Source organism: Sus scrofa, chromosome 12 (genome assembly GCF_054392235.1).
Source record: "Sus scrofa isolate SSC_HxYL_T2T_F1_AM1 chromosome 12, Sscrofa_HxYL_maternal_Yorkshire_Landrace_v2.0, whole genome shotgun sequence".
In the NCBI taxonomy this organism is placed as follows: Eukaryota; Metazoa; Chordata; class Mammalia; order Artiodactyla; family Suidae; genus Sus; species Sus scrofa.
Genome location: NC_139394.1, coordinates 46,439,973 through 46,453,796, shown reverse-complemented (window position 1 = coordinate 46,453,796; position 13,824 = coordinate 46,439,973). Strand labels below are relative to the sequence as shown.

Genomic DNA, 13,824 nt, shown 5'->3' with positions numbered 1-13,824 from the left:
CGGACTGAGTGTAGCAGCGCAGACTCCTCCACGCTCCACAACCAGGCGCACCCTGGAGTCCGCTGGTGCTTCCCAGCCCCCACTGGGCGGCCAGACCCTCCGTGCCTCCCTCCCCTCTGCCCGCCCTGCCCGGCCTCCCGGGGGGCGCGGGGACCGCCCGTCGGGTCGCTGAGCAACGGGCTCGCAGCTGCCCCGGTCTCCGGCGGCCCCAACCCCCGGCCGGCCCGGGGGCCAGGCGGTGACGGCGGCGCCTGGCAGCTGGGGATTTGGATGCTCCGCCGGCCGCTCCCCCGCCCGCGCAGCACCTCCGGGGGTTTGGCCGCCCGGACTTATCTCGGTTTCTTCCCGGCATGCCCCGCTCGCAGGCGGCCGCCAGTCCCGCGCCCGGACTTTGCCATCGCCGGGGGCCCGGCCGCGGGAGCGCCCCCTCCTGCGTCCCGGAGCCGCAGCCTCAGGTGGGTGAGCCCGGCGGGCCGCGGAGCTCGGGACCGGGGCCCCCGGAGGGCCTCCCCCGCCAGTCCCCTCGGAGCTGGGCGCGCGCGGGGCGAGCGGGGCGGGGGGTGCGGGAGAGGAGGGGGAGGGGAGCCCGGCGCCCGGATCGGGGAGAGTCGGGGCTCTGCGCTCCGGAGCCAGCGAGCCCCGCGTGGCACGCGCGGGCCGAGTGGAGGTCCCTCCGGTATCTGGGTCTGGAGCGAGGGTTCTGGGTGGCCGCACGGGGGGAAACAGGAGGGCTCTCTTGGGTCCGTTTTACCTTGTGGAACTCGATAGAGAGAAACAGAAAAACTCATCCTGAAACACACAGAGGAGCAGACACAAAGAAAAAGAAAAACACTCGGAGAAACGCTCCTGCAGACCGACTGCGGAGATAGACGGCAACAACTCAGAGAAAAGCTCATGCACACTCGGAGAAACACACCCGAAACGCACAGGAAGAGAGGAAACAAAGCCCGTGGTCTTGGAGGCCATGGGGCAGGGGGAGGGGCAAGGAAACGCAGAGAAAGCCAGAAATGAGGGCGGGGAGAAGAGAGACGGGGTGGGGGGGGTGGCGAGAGAGGGGGAAATGAGGAGAGTCAGTGAGAAATCAGAAAAGAAAGAAAGCGAAAGGGCTAAAGGAGGCGGCCCTTTAGGAGGGACAGTATCGAGAAATACATCTAGAGAAATCCCCCCATCAGAGATACAGAGACGAGACAGGTAGATCCCAGCCCTCTCACCCTCGTGGGCGAGTGAACCCCAGGTGGGAGAACAACTCTGAGAAGCCCTCCTTGGCACTTTCAGTCAGCCAAGTCCCCACCTTGTCCGCCTGGGAAACTTCTACTCATTCCTCAAAACCCAGCTCCAGCATTACCTGCCTGGTGAAGAAAGCGTTGTGTAATCTCTGGGTACTCTTGGAATTTCTGCATGTGGCACAGGCGCAGGGAGTTGAAAGGGTTTGTCTGCCTGTCTGCCTCTCCCACCCACTCCCCAAGTTTGGGGGCCTAATCTCCAGAATCCAGTCCAGTGCTTGGTACATAGTAATAAATATTTATTAATGATCAGGAGCATTCGAACCCCCCAAAACATGGAACATAGCATTAAATCCAAATAGAGGAAGAGATGCACCGTCCTGGAGTCAGAGAGAACGCTTGGTCAAAGCACTGTTTTTTGCAGGTGGAGAAATTCAAGCCCAGAAAGGGAAGGAGACTTGCTCAAAAGGACGAGTGGGAGACATGCAATGACATGATGTTGTGAATACTTACTTCTCTGAGATGCCAGGGTTCCTCCAGCCTATAAGTTTAAAATAGGGGCGATAGGGGAGTTCCCGTCGTGGCACAGTGGTTAACGAATCCGACTAGGAACCATGAGGTTGCGGGTTCGGTCCCTGCCCTTGCTCAGTGGGTTAACGATCCGGCGTTGCCCTGAGCTGTGGTGTAGGTTGCAGATGCGGCTCGGATCCCGCGTTGCTGTGGCTCTGGTGTAGGCCGGGAGCTACAGCTCCGATTAGACCCCTAGCCTGGGAACCTCCATATGCCGTGGGAGCGGCCCAAAGAAATAGCAAAAAATAAAAAAATAAAAAAATAAATAAATAAAATAGGGGTGATAGAACCTCCTCAATGAAAATAGGCGACAAATGGGCAACAGACACTTTAATACCCGTTGTAAGATTCCAACGCTGACACTCAAAATCAAAACTTTCCCTAGAACTTTTAGAATTCTCTTTCCTCCTCAGAAAGAACAAGAGAGGTGATTATCCAGCTCAGCTTGAGTGGATGGCTTTCTGCTTCCCAACTATATAAACCTGGACAAATTATGTCACCTCTCTGGACCTCAGTCTTCTCAACTGTAGAATGGGGAGACTGCTACCTACCTTATAGGACCCTTAGAGAAGTTAACGCATGCCAGATGTCTTGAACAGAGTCGCCCTCAGTGAATACAGTCCTGCCCTTCTTCTTCGGTGGGTATTTTTTCGTGCCCCCGGTGCAGATGTGAAGACGACAGTGCTAGTGTAGGTGTTTCCTTTTGTCTCAGGTCAGAAAGGCCATCCCAGTCCGAATGGGGAGCAAATGCTTTTAGTAAAGGAAAAGACAGGGAGTTTCCATTGTGGCTTAGCGGTAACGAATCCAACTAGGATCCATAGGATGAGGGTTTGATCCCTGGCCTCACCTAGTGGGTTAAGGATCCTGTGTTGCTGTGGCTGTGATGTAGGCCAGCAGCTGTAGTTCCGGTTCGATCCCTAGCTTGGGAACCTCCGTATGCCACGGGTGTGGCCCTAAAAAGCAAAAAAAAAAAAAAAAAAAAAAAACGAAAAGGCAAATTTGGGGCATGGCATAAGATGTATCCTGATTCTGTTCAGGCCCTTGGGTCTCCGCAGGTGACTTGGGGGGACCCAGCTGCCCTCCCCTTCAACCCACCAGCAGCCAAGACAGCACCGCCCCACCCTCTTTGGCTGCTTCTTCACCAGGCTGCCCTGCCCTTGTGTCTTTCCAGCTTCAGCCCATGCGGGGGATTGACCGGGACTGAGGGACCCTCCTGGAAGCATGGAGACTGTGGTGATTGTGGCCATAGGCGTGCTGGCCACCATCTTTCTGGCCTCATTTGCAGCCTTGGTAGTGGTTTGCAGGCAGCGCTACTGCCGGCCCCGGGACCTCCTGCAGCGCTATGATTCCAAGTGAGTGGCCTAGGGAGTGGGTGGGAAGGGAGATGGGCTGTGCCCTGGGGCTCCAACAAAAGCAAAAGAAGTTTGGTGCTGGGCTTTTTGTCTCTAAAATGGTCCCAGAAGGCTGTCCTTCACAAAAAAAGACCTCAGAGTTTAAGAATATTCCTTAAGCGCTTCCCCCCCCCACCTCGCCCCAAAATCCTGAGCAGCCTCGGACTCTGTCACTGAATGGCTTCACCCAGAACATATCTGTCCCACACTGGTGACCTTGCTTAGCGATGGACCAGCCGAATCCCTTTCCAGCCAAACTCGTAGGAGCGGAAATCCGATGCTACACATCTAAGCAAGAGACCCTGGGTGTCACGAAGTCCCAGCACAGGACCATCTGTCTCTGTGCGCACATTCCTCCCTGATGCTCTTCATGTGAAACGTATTTAGTAAGCAAGATCCTGCTTTCAGTTTAAGGATTTTTTTAAATGTATAGTTGGTTCAATATTTGTGTAATTCAAAATTCTGAGTTGCCCTTGAATAATCCAGATGTCTACAACACTCACATGTATATAAGCTACTTTTTCTTTTTTTTCTATGGCCACAGCTGCAGCACATGGAAGTTCCCGAGCTGGGAGATGAATTGGAGCTGCAACTGCCAGCCTACACCATAGCCACAGGAGCGCCAGATCTGAGCTGCCTCTGCAAGCTACACTGAAGCTTGAGGCAATGCTGGATCCTTAACCCACTGAATGAGGCCATGAATTGAACCTGCCTCCTCAGGGGCACTATGTTGGGTTCTTAACCTGCTGAGCCACAATGGAAACTCCAAGTTTCAGGATATTGTAGTTGATAGATCCTAAGAGACCCTGACCACCAACCCTCAGTTTTTCTTACCTCTCTCTCTGAAAACCTATCAGCATCTCTGTTGAGTAGTTAATAATGAGTGAATGCTTATTTGTGTGACCCAAGAAACCTCTGCTTTGGTGTCTCCTGTTTTCAAGAACCCTGTTGGAATAGGAGGTGTTTGGACGTCTCTGTGTCTCTGGTGTAACTGGGAGGGTTGGGGCTGTGTGGGTGGACCACAGTGGGTCCCAGGACTGATTCTGCAGAGCACATAGGTGGGTACAGGTAAGTTTGGGTAATAGGAACTTGAGCTTCATAGAAGGGAGGCTTGAAGGGAAAATAAGTCACAAATGGATCTTATTTTGTCTCAAAGCAGCAGCCCTGAATAATACATCTTTGTCACGATTACGGCTGTAGCTTATCCTTTTCCTAAGCGGCTCACCTTGTTCCATGTCATTTTTCTTTCTTTCTTTTTTTTTTTTTAAGGGCCACTCCCATGGCATATGGAGATTCCCAGGCTAGGGGTCAAATCGGAGCTGCAGCTGTCCACCTACACCAAAGCCACAGCAACACCAGATCTGAGCCGCGTCTGCAACCTACACCACAGCTCGTGGCAACACTGGATCCTTAACCCACTGAGCAAGACCGGGGATCCAACCCGCAACCTCATGGGTCCTAGTCGGATGCGTTTCCAGTGCACCACAAAACGGGAGCTCTGTGTCACTTTTCTTTTGTTTTTGTGCCCCTGTCTTCTTGACTCACTGCCTAGCCGTGTGCCCTGCCCACGCCACAGTCCCACTAGCCTTAGGTTTGCGTCCAGAGCAAGTCCCTGCTTTAACTGCCGTCCTTTCGGGGGTGGTGTGCGGGCCCCGAGGAGGAGAGAGCCTCAGTCACTCGTTATGAAACCACATGCCTGGGCTTTCCCTCCAGGCCCATCGTGGACCTCATCAGCGCCATGGAGACCCAGTCTGAGCCCTCTGAGCTCGAGCTGGGTGACGTTGTCATCACCAACCCCCACATCGAGGCCATTCTGGAGAATGAAGACTGGATTGAAGATGCCTCGTAAGGGCTTGGGGACCATGTGCCACCTGGGGATGGGGACTGGGGCTTCTGGTTGCCCTTGCCAACCTCCCTTTGTTAGAGCCCTCGACCGAGAGCTCAGGAGCAGTCGCTTGCTGCTCTTTCCCCTGCTGTCACCGTGGGGGGGGGGGGGAGGGACTTAGACTGTGACACCACAGTGTTTGTCCCTGCCCGCCCCATTCTGTAGACCTGAACACTGAGGCCCGTAGATGTGCGGCAGAGGTGTTCTGAAATCACCCTAATGTGCTTGGGTGAACCCTGGGGTGCCTGTGAATTTGACCCCCAGGCTCCAGGGATGAAGCCTTTGTCTGCAGTGCCCCTTGGGCATCCCGCCTCCCACCAGGAGATGCTGCAGGTTAAGAAGTGTGTGCCACCTGTGTCTCAGCCACGCCCTCACTGGGCAGGTGTTTATGGCTGTGATGGGTGGGCACTCGGCCAGTCAATGAGACTGGGGGTGGAGACAGAATCCTGCTAAATACAGTATTTCAGAAATGATGGGTGGGGGCTGTCTCTGTGCACCATACAGTGGGCACGCGGAGGAGGTGGGGTCTAGAGTTGCCTGGGGGGGGCTCGGGAGGGTTGGATTTCGTGAAGCCTTTCCCAAAGTGGGCACCTTTTGTCGTGGGTCTTGAAAGATGACTTTGCCCAGCTAAGCGTAAGGGGAAGGAGCCCCTGGATGGAGGGAACTGTCTGAGAAGGTCAGAGAGATGCAAAGGCATGTCTCAACTTGTTGGGGGCGGGGGGGTAGCACCTCCTGGAAGAGTCTCCTGGGTCGGGGAGGGTGGAAAAGAGAAGGCAGGGAGGGAAGGTGCTTCCTGGTTTAGCTTCCGGGCTTGTCTATTTTACCACTGCTGTCAGATGGTGTCCAGCCGTGCCGTGGGTCGGAGCTGGATGAGGTGCAGAGGTGGTGGCCTGAGGGTTGTGGGCCTCTCTGAAGAAGCACTCATGAATTTTTTTTTTGCCTCCCCAGGGGTCTCATGTCCCACTGCATTGCCATCTTGAAGGTAACACTCTTGGATTTGCCCATGAGCATAAATAAAGGGTGGTCACCAAAACAGCCAGCGCACAGTGTCTGAGGGGAAGGGGCTTTGTGCTGGCCTGCGTTTGAGGCCTGTCACCTGCGTGGCACTTGGAATCTCTCCCGTTCACTTTCGCTCCCGCCTGGATGGTCTGTTCTGCTTTAGAACTGTCCAGGCCCTTTCAAAGGCATCAGTCCACCGGGTCCTGTCCTAGTGCGGTGGCCTGAACAGCCCGGGCAGTCACTAACCCATCTTCACTGACCGTGGAGAAGGCTCAGTGGCCGGGGCTGTGCGGCTGTCTGGGGCAGAACGGGGCTTCCCAGCCCCTCCCTGGCATGCACTTTCTTTAGCAGAGAGCTCAGCCCTCTGCAGCCCGTTGAGTTCTGTAGGGGAGCTTCTCCAGTTACTAGAAAGTTCGTCACCAGCCCTTTTTGGCTGTGATGGTGGTCAGTCAACTGGGACAATCACCCATATCCCAAGCATCAGGACTTCAACTTGAAGGCAGATTTTTTTTTTTTTTTTCTTTGAATGCCTGCAGCCTCCAGGACTAGGTGGAGAGTTGCATCCACTTTGCATTTGGGGTAATTTTTATAGTTTTGGGAGATTTTTCTAGTCCCAGCATTTGGTTTTCAATTCTTGCCAGGTACTCTCCTACTTAATAGGATAATAATAATGAAACTTTTGGCCAGTAACCTGGGACACCGCACATTTCTCTCTCTGCCTAGTAATTAAAGACGGCTTTATCTTTTCTTCAGTGTCACTCAGTCCAAGATATTCAAAAGTCTCTTCTTCAGCTGTCTCTTGGGGGGACAAAGAATCCAGGCTTATTACTGAATTTCAAGAAGCTCTCTGGGTATAGACAGGGTCACAGATGGAGAGAGGTGGGTCTGATGACTAGAGCAAGGATGCCGTATTCCTCCCCCCTTCTCACAATCAAGACATGTCGTGGCGTTGGGTTTTGTCCACTGCCCTTGCCTGTTAGAGCAGGGAGATGAATGACAGCTGAGGTGTGGGATTGATAAGCCGGGAGGAGGTTTCCTGGATTGGACTCAGTGGTCCATCCTGAGATGCTCAGATCAAAGGAGAGGTTCTCCCCTTCCTCTTGGCATCTCTTTTGCTTGGCTACCTGCCCTTGAGTCCTTGTGATGGGACCTCGGGGGAAGGGCCTGGGCTCTTGGGCTTCTTTCTGTCTCTCTTTTCCAGCCCCGAGTATAAGGCGAGTGGTGGGACTTCTTTGCCAGGGACAGAAACACAGCCAGGTTCTGACATAGGGGAGGCAGGGACGTGGGGAGCCAAGCTTTGGGACGTGGCCAGTACTGTTGGTGGAGGGTGAGAAAGGCCGAATGTCCTAGTCTTGCCACTTTCCTGCCTTTCTTTTTTTTTTTTTTCCCCCCAAAGCCCTTTTCCCATCATCTTGACAAACACGCTAAAAGGTCACCCAAGAAAATTGTTGAAATCGGTTCTGCTTTTAGAGGACGTGCTCAAAGGGAACAGTTGCTCCTGGTCCCCGTCATGTTTCTGAGGCTGCCTGCAGAGATCTTTAGCATTTGCAAAGACTAAGCCAGGAGATGAAGGAATCGAAAGAGAAAATAGGTTTTTGCCCTTAAGCGAGAAGGTGAAACTCGAGCACATGATTTTTCTTAGACAGATTATTTCAGCTCCGGCTTCTCTAAGCCGAGACCCTGACCCTGGTCTGAGGCTCCTGCCCCTCCCTCACCCGGCCACATCTCCGGCTTTGCCTCTTCTCCCCCGTTTCCTCTAATCTCTGTGTACTTTCCACTTCAGTCTGCCTGCTGAGTTGGGGGGGGGGGCAGGTGTGGGCTGGGGGAGCCGTTTTGTCTTTGTGGGGGTGTCAGAAAGCCTCTGGGAGCGGGTCCCGCCTCATCACCTCTCTCCTTCCCGCTGCGTTAGATTTGTCACACTCTGACGGAAAAACTAGTTGCCATGACAATGGGGTCCGGGGCCAAGATGAAGAATTCAGCCAGTGTCAGTGACATCATCGTGGTGGCCAAGCGGATCAGCCCCAGGTGAGCCGTCAGGACCATGAGGGCCCCACACTCCAAGGGAAGGGCCCGGGGCTGAGGTGGGGGCAGGGCCAGGCTCCTAAGAAACTCCGTGGGCAACTTTGGTTGTTTGTGTGTTCTGGGCCAGAAGCACAGTTCCCACTGGTGCCCACCCCTCGTGCAGCGACCTCCCGGCTATGCCCCGTCCCAGCCAGAGTCTGTCCTGGAGACCAGCTCCTTGCCTCTGTGCTGTCCCCCGCTGCCCCATCCATGGCCCAGCCAGCAGCCTCCAGGACGGGGTGGGAGGTGAAGAGATCATTCAGATCCCCCAAATTCCAGGCCGTCTGCAAAATCCCCCGTGGGAGGCAACCAGCAGGATTGCAGTCAACAGCTCCACCCCCTCATTTGGGCTTGATTTTGTGAAGAAAATAAAGCCCTTTTCTTAGAGGGAAGGGTGGTACTAAGTTTGTGCTGCCATCTGGTGGCTGGTATGTGGATGTGCCTGAGCCCAGGGTCCTTCCAGGTTTCAGGTATTTTCCTTAACCAGCCACTGAGTTCCAGGGGGTCCTCGCTTTCCACGTTGCCACGGCCTTGGGTGGATCGTGAGGAGGCAGCCCTCTGAGGGAAAATAAAAGAGTTGATGCTCTTGAACTCCGTGCAGGGAGTTCAGTGTGTTGAGAAAGTGGGAGGGAGATAATCCGGACGGTTCTCGGCTTTCTCTGGAGCTGTCCCAGGCGGGCGTGGCTACGTGAGTGGTGTCAGTTTGGGCTGGCCCCTTGGCCTGTGGACCCTGTAACCCAGGATCTGGGCAAGCCCCAGACCTTCCTCTGGCCACTTGTGATTGACAGAGTCTGCATCGACCGTATCTGCTGGACCTCCCGCGTGCTTCCGGTCACTTCTAAGGGCCACGGCTAAGAGATTAGCCTGGGTGCTGGAGCGAGGGTGTGGTCGACCTGACCTGGTGCTCATCCAGCCGCAGGTCTGACAGAGCACCTCGGACTGCTTCCAGAATGATCCCTGCCGTAAATCAATCAGGGTCCTTTGTCTCTTTGGCCTCAGACTTCTGTCTCCTGGCTGTTTTGTTGTTGTTCCCATTGTTTTTCTTGCTCCATTTATTCCAAATAGGGTGTTGATAGCATTTTAGTTTCAAGGAGATGGACTTCAGCTGCAGGGCAGAGAAGGGCTGGCTGAGACGGGCACTGAGAGTGACCGCGCCTCTGCGCTTCCTCACCAGCACCTCAAGGGCGTTCAAGGGCATCTGTTTTCAAGTGCTTTTGGAAATCAAACAAGACATTGTTTTTTGCTTCTTGACTATCAAGTGGTCCACAAGCAAAGATCTGGAGGAAAAGCTTGAACCATGCAAACCAGAATGAATAGTAGTTCCTTCCTGAATTCAATATTAAAAAAAAAAAACAGGAGTTCCCGTCGTGGCGCAGTGGTTAACGAATCCGACTAGGAACCATGAGGTTGCGGGTCGGTCCCTGCCCTTGCTCAGTGGGTTAACGATCCGGCGTTGCCGTGAGCTGTGGTGTAGGTTGCAGACGCGGCTTGGATCCTGCGTTGCTGTGCCTCTGGCGTAGGCCGGTGGCTACAGCTCCGATTCAACCCCTAGCCTGGGAACCTCCATATGCCGCGGGAGCGGCCCAAGAAATAGCAACAACAACAACAACAACAACAACAAAAAAAGAAAAACAAAAAAACAAACAAAAAAAAAAACCCATGGAACTGTACCTTGTGCTAAAAGAAATCCATTGGAGCAGTTTGAACCCAAATTAAACCTGGAGGCTTTTTCTAGTGTTCTCTGTAACTACCTTTACCCATTTTTTTAATATAAAAGTAATAAATACTGTAAATCAACTAGAATAGAAAACATAAACATCATAAACTTAAAAACAAGTAATAAATAGTCATAAAAGTTAAAACAGTGCAGACGTAGAGTCTCCGACAAGTGAAGGAACCCCTAAATTCCATCCCATCCTAATTCCTGGAGGGACTGCTATTGAATGATGTGTATTCCTCTAGATGGCCCCCATCTATGAATAAACATAGCTTTTGTTTATTCATTTTTATGCAAATGAGATTGATCAAACTTTATTGTTTGGCAATATGCCTTTTTTAAATATGCCTTTTTAGTGTAGCAGTATATCTCAAACATCATTCCAGATGTGTCAGATGGTGCTCTGTAAACCATTGGAACTAAAACAAAAGCAGAAAAAACTGCTATTCTCTGCACTGAACCTGAAGTCTTTCTCTTTTAAGTCTCTGTCGGAGAACGCAGGTTAAGAGAAAGTCACTAAGGACTGGGTCTGGACTTTTAGAAGAATCGGGGTAAGGAAAGAAAGGAGGGAGAAAAGACCCCAAGAAAAAAAAGGGAAATACTGAAAACCCTTTGCCTCCCTTCAGAGTGGACGATGTGGTGAAGTCGATGTACCCTCCGTTGGACCCGAAGCTTCTGGATGCCCGGTGAGAGGGGGGTGGTTGTGTGGCTTTTTCCCCCCGCTCAAGGCTGCCCGTGTGTCAGATCTGTGAGGTTGGCTGTTTGGGTTGTTGAGGAGAGGCCTGGTTCGGTGGGTTCCTGAGGCTGCCCAGGCATCGGGTACCATTTATTTCATTGTGACTGGTCAGCCAACTAGTGAGCCAAGCCTGGCTGGGGGCTAGAAACCCCAGAGGAGGAAGAGCCAGTCTTAGATTTTGATTTTTTTTTTTTTTTGTCTTTTTAGGGCCACACCTGTAGCATATGGCAGTTCCCAGACTGGGGGTTGAATCGGAGCTGCACCTGCCGGCCTACACCACAGCCACAGCAACACAGCATCCAAGCCTTGTCTGTGACTTACACCACAGCTCACGGGAACGCCAGATCCTTAACCCACTGAACAAGGCCAGGGATCGAACCCGCATCCTCGCGGATACTAGTCGGGTTCATTTCCACTGAGCCACAATGGGAACTCCAGATGTTGACTTTTTATTCTTGACCAGGCTGAGTCCTGTCTGCACCTCCCCTCCTCCCAGTTCCCCGAGGGCCCTCTCTGCTCTTTGGACCCTGGAAACAGACATGCCTCAGTCATAAGTCTCGCCCAGTAGGTCCCTGGTGGGCAAGGAAATGAGCATGGAAGCGACAAATCAGCTGAACCCCTGTCTTGTCATCCTCCCCTAACACATGGAGATTGAGATTGTTCTGTTCTTCTGCCAGATGTAAACCCACTTTAAAAATCCAGGTTCTTTTGTCTCTCGGAGTCAGACGACTGTTTCATAGACCCCTGTGTAATAATGGCCAGCGAGGCCGTGGATCACAGAAACTTAGCTGGATTTTCAGCCGCACTGCTGTGGCTGCCCAGCGGTGGCCGTGGGCTCGTCATCGCTAACGTGTTCCCCAGTGGATCGTGTGCACACTCACTGTCCAGGAATCTTCCAATACTGAAAAAAAATAAAACCTCCTCCTCCATTTGGTTTGCAATTAAATTTTTTTTTTTTTTTTTTTTTTTTTTTTTTTTTTTAGAGCATGGGAAACCAGTCCCGGGCTTTATTGATTCAGGGTCAATAGGTGATGCCCACAGTGGAGTATGAATATCCTGCCCTCAAGGGGCAGTGGTTGGGGACATGCTTATCCAATTGACCAGATCCTGTCTGTCCCACAAAACCCTCTTCTGGGTGATGTGAATGGGTGCGTGGCAGAAAGTGGGCTCAGAGTCTTAAGTAAGTTAGGGAGACTCAGAGTATTATATTCTTCTAAGAGTTTTAGCACATGCATCAGCTGAAAAGGGCTTCAGTTACTCTTTTTTTTTTTTTCTGTTTTGTTTAATCTTTTTTTGCCTTTTCTAGGGCCGCTCCCGCGGCACATGGAGGTTCCCAGGCTAGGAGTCCAACCAGAGCTGTAGCCGCCAGCCTACGCCAGAGCCATGGCAACGCAGGATCCGAGCCACGTCTGCCACCTACACCACAGCTCACGGCAATGCCGGATCCTTAACCCACAGAGCAAGGGCAGGGATTGAACCCGAAACCTCATGGTTCCTAGTTGAATTCGTTAACCACTGCGCCACGACGGGAACTCCAGGCTTCAGTTACTCTTATTTAACCCAGACGTTCCCAAATTTATATGAACGTGGAATCAACTTTTTTTTTTTTTTTTTTTTGGTCTTTTTGGGGCTGCACCTTCAACATATAGAAGTTCCCAGGCTAGGAGTCAAATTGGAGCTGCAGCTGCAGCTGCTGGCCTATGCCACAGGCACAGCAACGCGGGATCCAAGCTGCATCTGTGACCTGTGCCACAGCCGGATCCTTAACCCACTGAGCAAGACCAGGGATCAAACCCGCATCCTCATGGATCCTAGTTGGATTTGTTAACCACTGAGCCATGACAGGAACTCTGGACGTGAAATCATCTTTAAATGTCCTACTCAGCAACCTCCCAGGGAAGAGACTCCAGCTTAGAGAACACTGGACTCCAGCCATTTGGGCTTTGCAGTCACATTTCTTTATATCTGAGGGATCCTGATGCTGTTGTTTTTTCCTAGGACAACTGCCCTGCTCCTGTCGGTGAGTCATCTCGTGCTGGTGACCAGGAATGCCTGCCACCTGACTGGGGGCCTGGATTGGATCGACCAGTCACTGTCAGCCGCCGAGGAGCACCTGGAAGTCCTTCGAGAAGCAGCCTTGGCTTCCGAGCCAGATAAAGGCCTCCCGGGCCCCGAAGGCTTCCTGCAGGAGCAGTCAGCTATTTAGTGCCTACCGGCCAGGAGCTGATCCCAAAGGGCCAGCCCACTGCCACGGCTGGGTGGCTCAGCCAAGCCTTCCATTTTCTCCCATAGAGTTAGTTGTTCACCACTGGCGGGGGGAGTCCAGCTGTGTGCCTAGTAAAGCAGGAGGGCCCTTCTGTGGATGCCTCCCATGTAGTTCCAGATGGTGGCTGGTGACGGGCAGTCTAAACCCACAGTTAGGGGAGGTGACAGCCACTGTCTATACAGCAGAGCTTCGGAACCTGGAGGACCGGCAGCTTTGTTTAGCTTACCTCGTGCTTTCAAGAAAATCGAGCCACTGCCTAAGAATCAGGAGATTTCACATCAGAATCAGAAGGTCTGGCTTCTCTTGAACAATCAGAAGGTGAGGCAACTCTGATCCGTGTTTTCCAAAGAGGACAATCAGTTGGAACTAAGTAGGAGCTGCCTCTCTTGACAATGCTTATACTCTCTCACCTGGCCTATTCCATTTGTTTGTATTATTTGCCTGGTGTCTGAGGCATCTGAGTCCCTCTTTCCTTTACAAGTTTGTGTTTGAAGGTGAGCAATGTAGAGTTGATCATTCCTTTTTTTAAAAAAAATCATTATGCCTGCAATTTTACCTAGCCACCACTAGGTGGAGAGTAAACGTGTACTTAGCTTTCCCTCAAGTGTGTCGTTGTTGAGTCAAATTCAAAGGTGTGGTGTGTGAGACCTATTTGTCTGAGGATGGAAAGAGGACGAGAATCTCGAGGATGCCTTATATGTCTGACTCAAGATGAGATATTTAGAGTCCGCAGCCCCCACACCCCGCCCCCAGAGGGTTCAGGCAGAGGTGAAGATACCGCCAGGAAGTAGTTTCCGCCCTGGCAATGACATCCATGAAAGATGGGTCCCCTTTCTGTTGTTTGGCACATATTGAAAGATCAGGAGTGTTTTTATGACCTGAGACCTTGGTGGGACTCAGAATCACAACTGCATAATTCAGACATGCACCCAAATCCCATGATTGCTATCATGAGTGTCTAGGAACACCAGCTACA

General features: G+C 52.4%; 1 protein-coding gene across 4 annotated transcripts; it reads left to right on the top strand.

Annotated features, from left to right (window-relative positions):
- Positions 1-337: 337 nt before the first annotated feature.
- Positions 338-13,452, top strand: TMEM98 (transmembrane protein 98). 4 transcript variants are annotated; one of them, XM_021067444.2, is made up of 8 exons: positions 338-455; positions 2,207-2,431; positions 2,965-3,145; positions 4,898-5,029; positions 6,018-6,051; positions 7,978-8,093; positions 10,473-10,532; positions 12,581-13,452. In XM_021067444.2, the coding sequence occupies exons 3-8, from the start codon at positions 3,015-3,017 to the stop codon at positions 12,786-12,788; spliced, it is 681 nt and encodes a 226-aa protein (XP_020923103.1). In that variant the 5' UTR covers positions 338-455; positions 2,207-2,431; positions 2,965-3,014; the 3' UTR covers positions 12,789-13,452. The 4 variants fall into 4 exon arrangements, 3 of the variants coding, with proteins under 3 accessions (XP_020923103.1, XP_084841358.1, XP_084841360.1); XR_014821429.1 differs by lacking the exon at positions 2,207-2,431 and having other exon boundaries at positions 10,473-10,812; positions 11,912-13,452; XM_084985232.1 differs by lacking the exon at positions 2,207-2,431.
- The last annotated feature ends 372 nt before the right edge of the window (positions 13,453-13,824 follow it).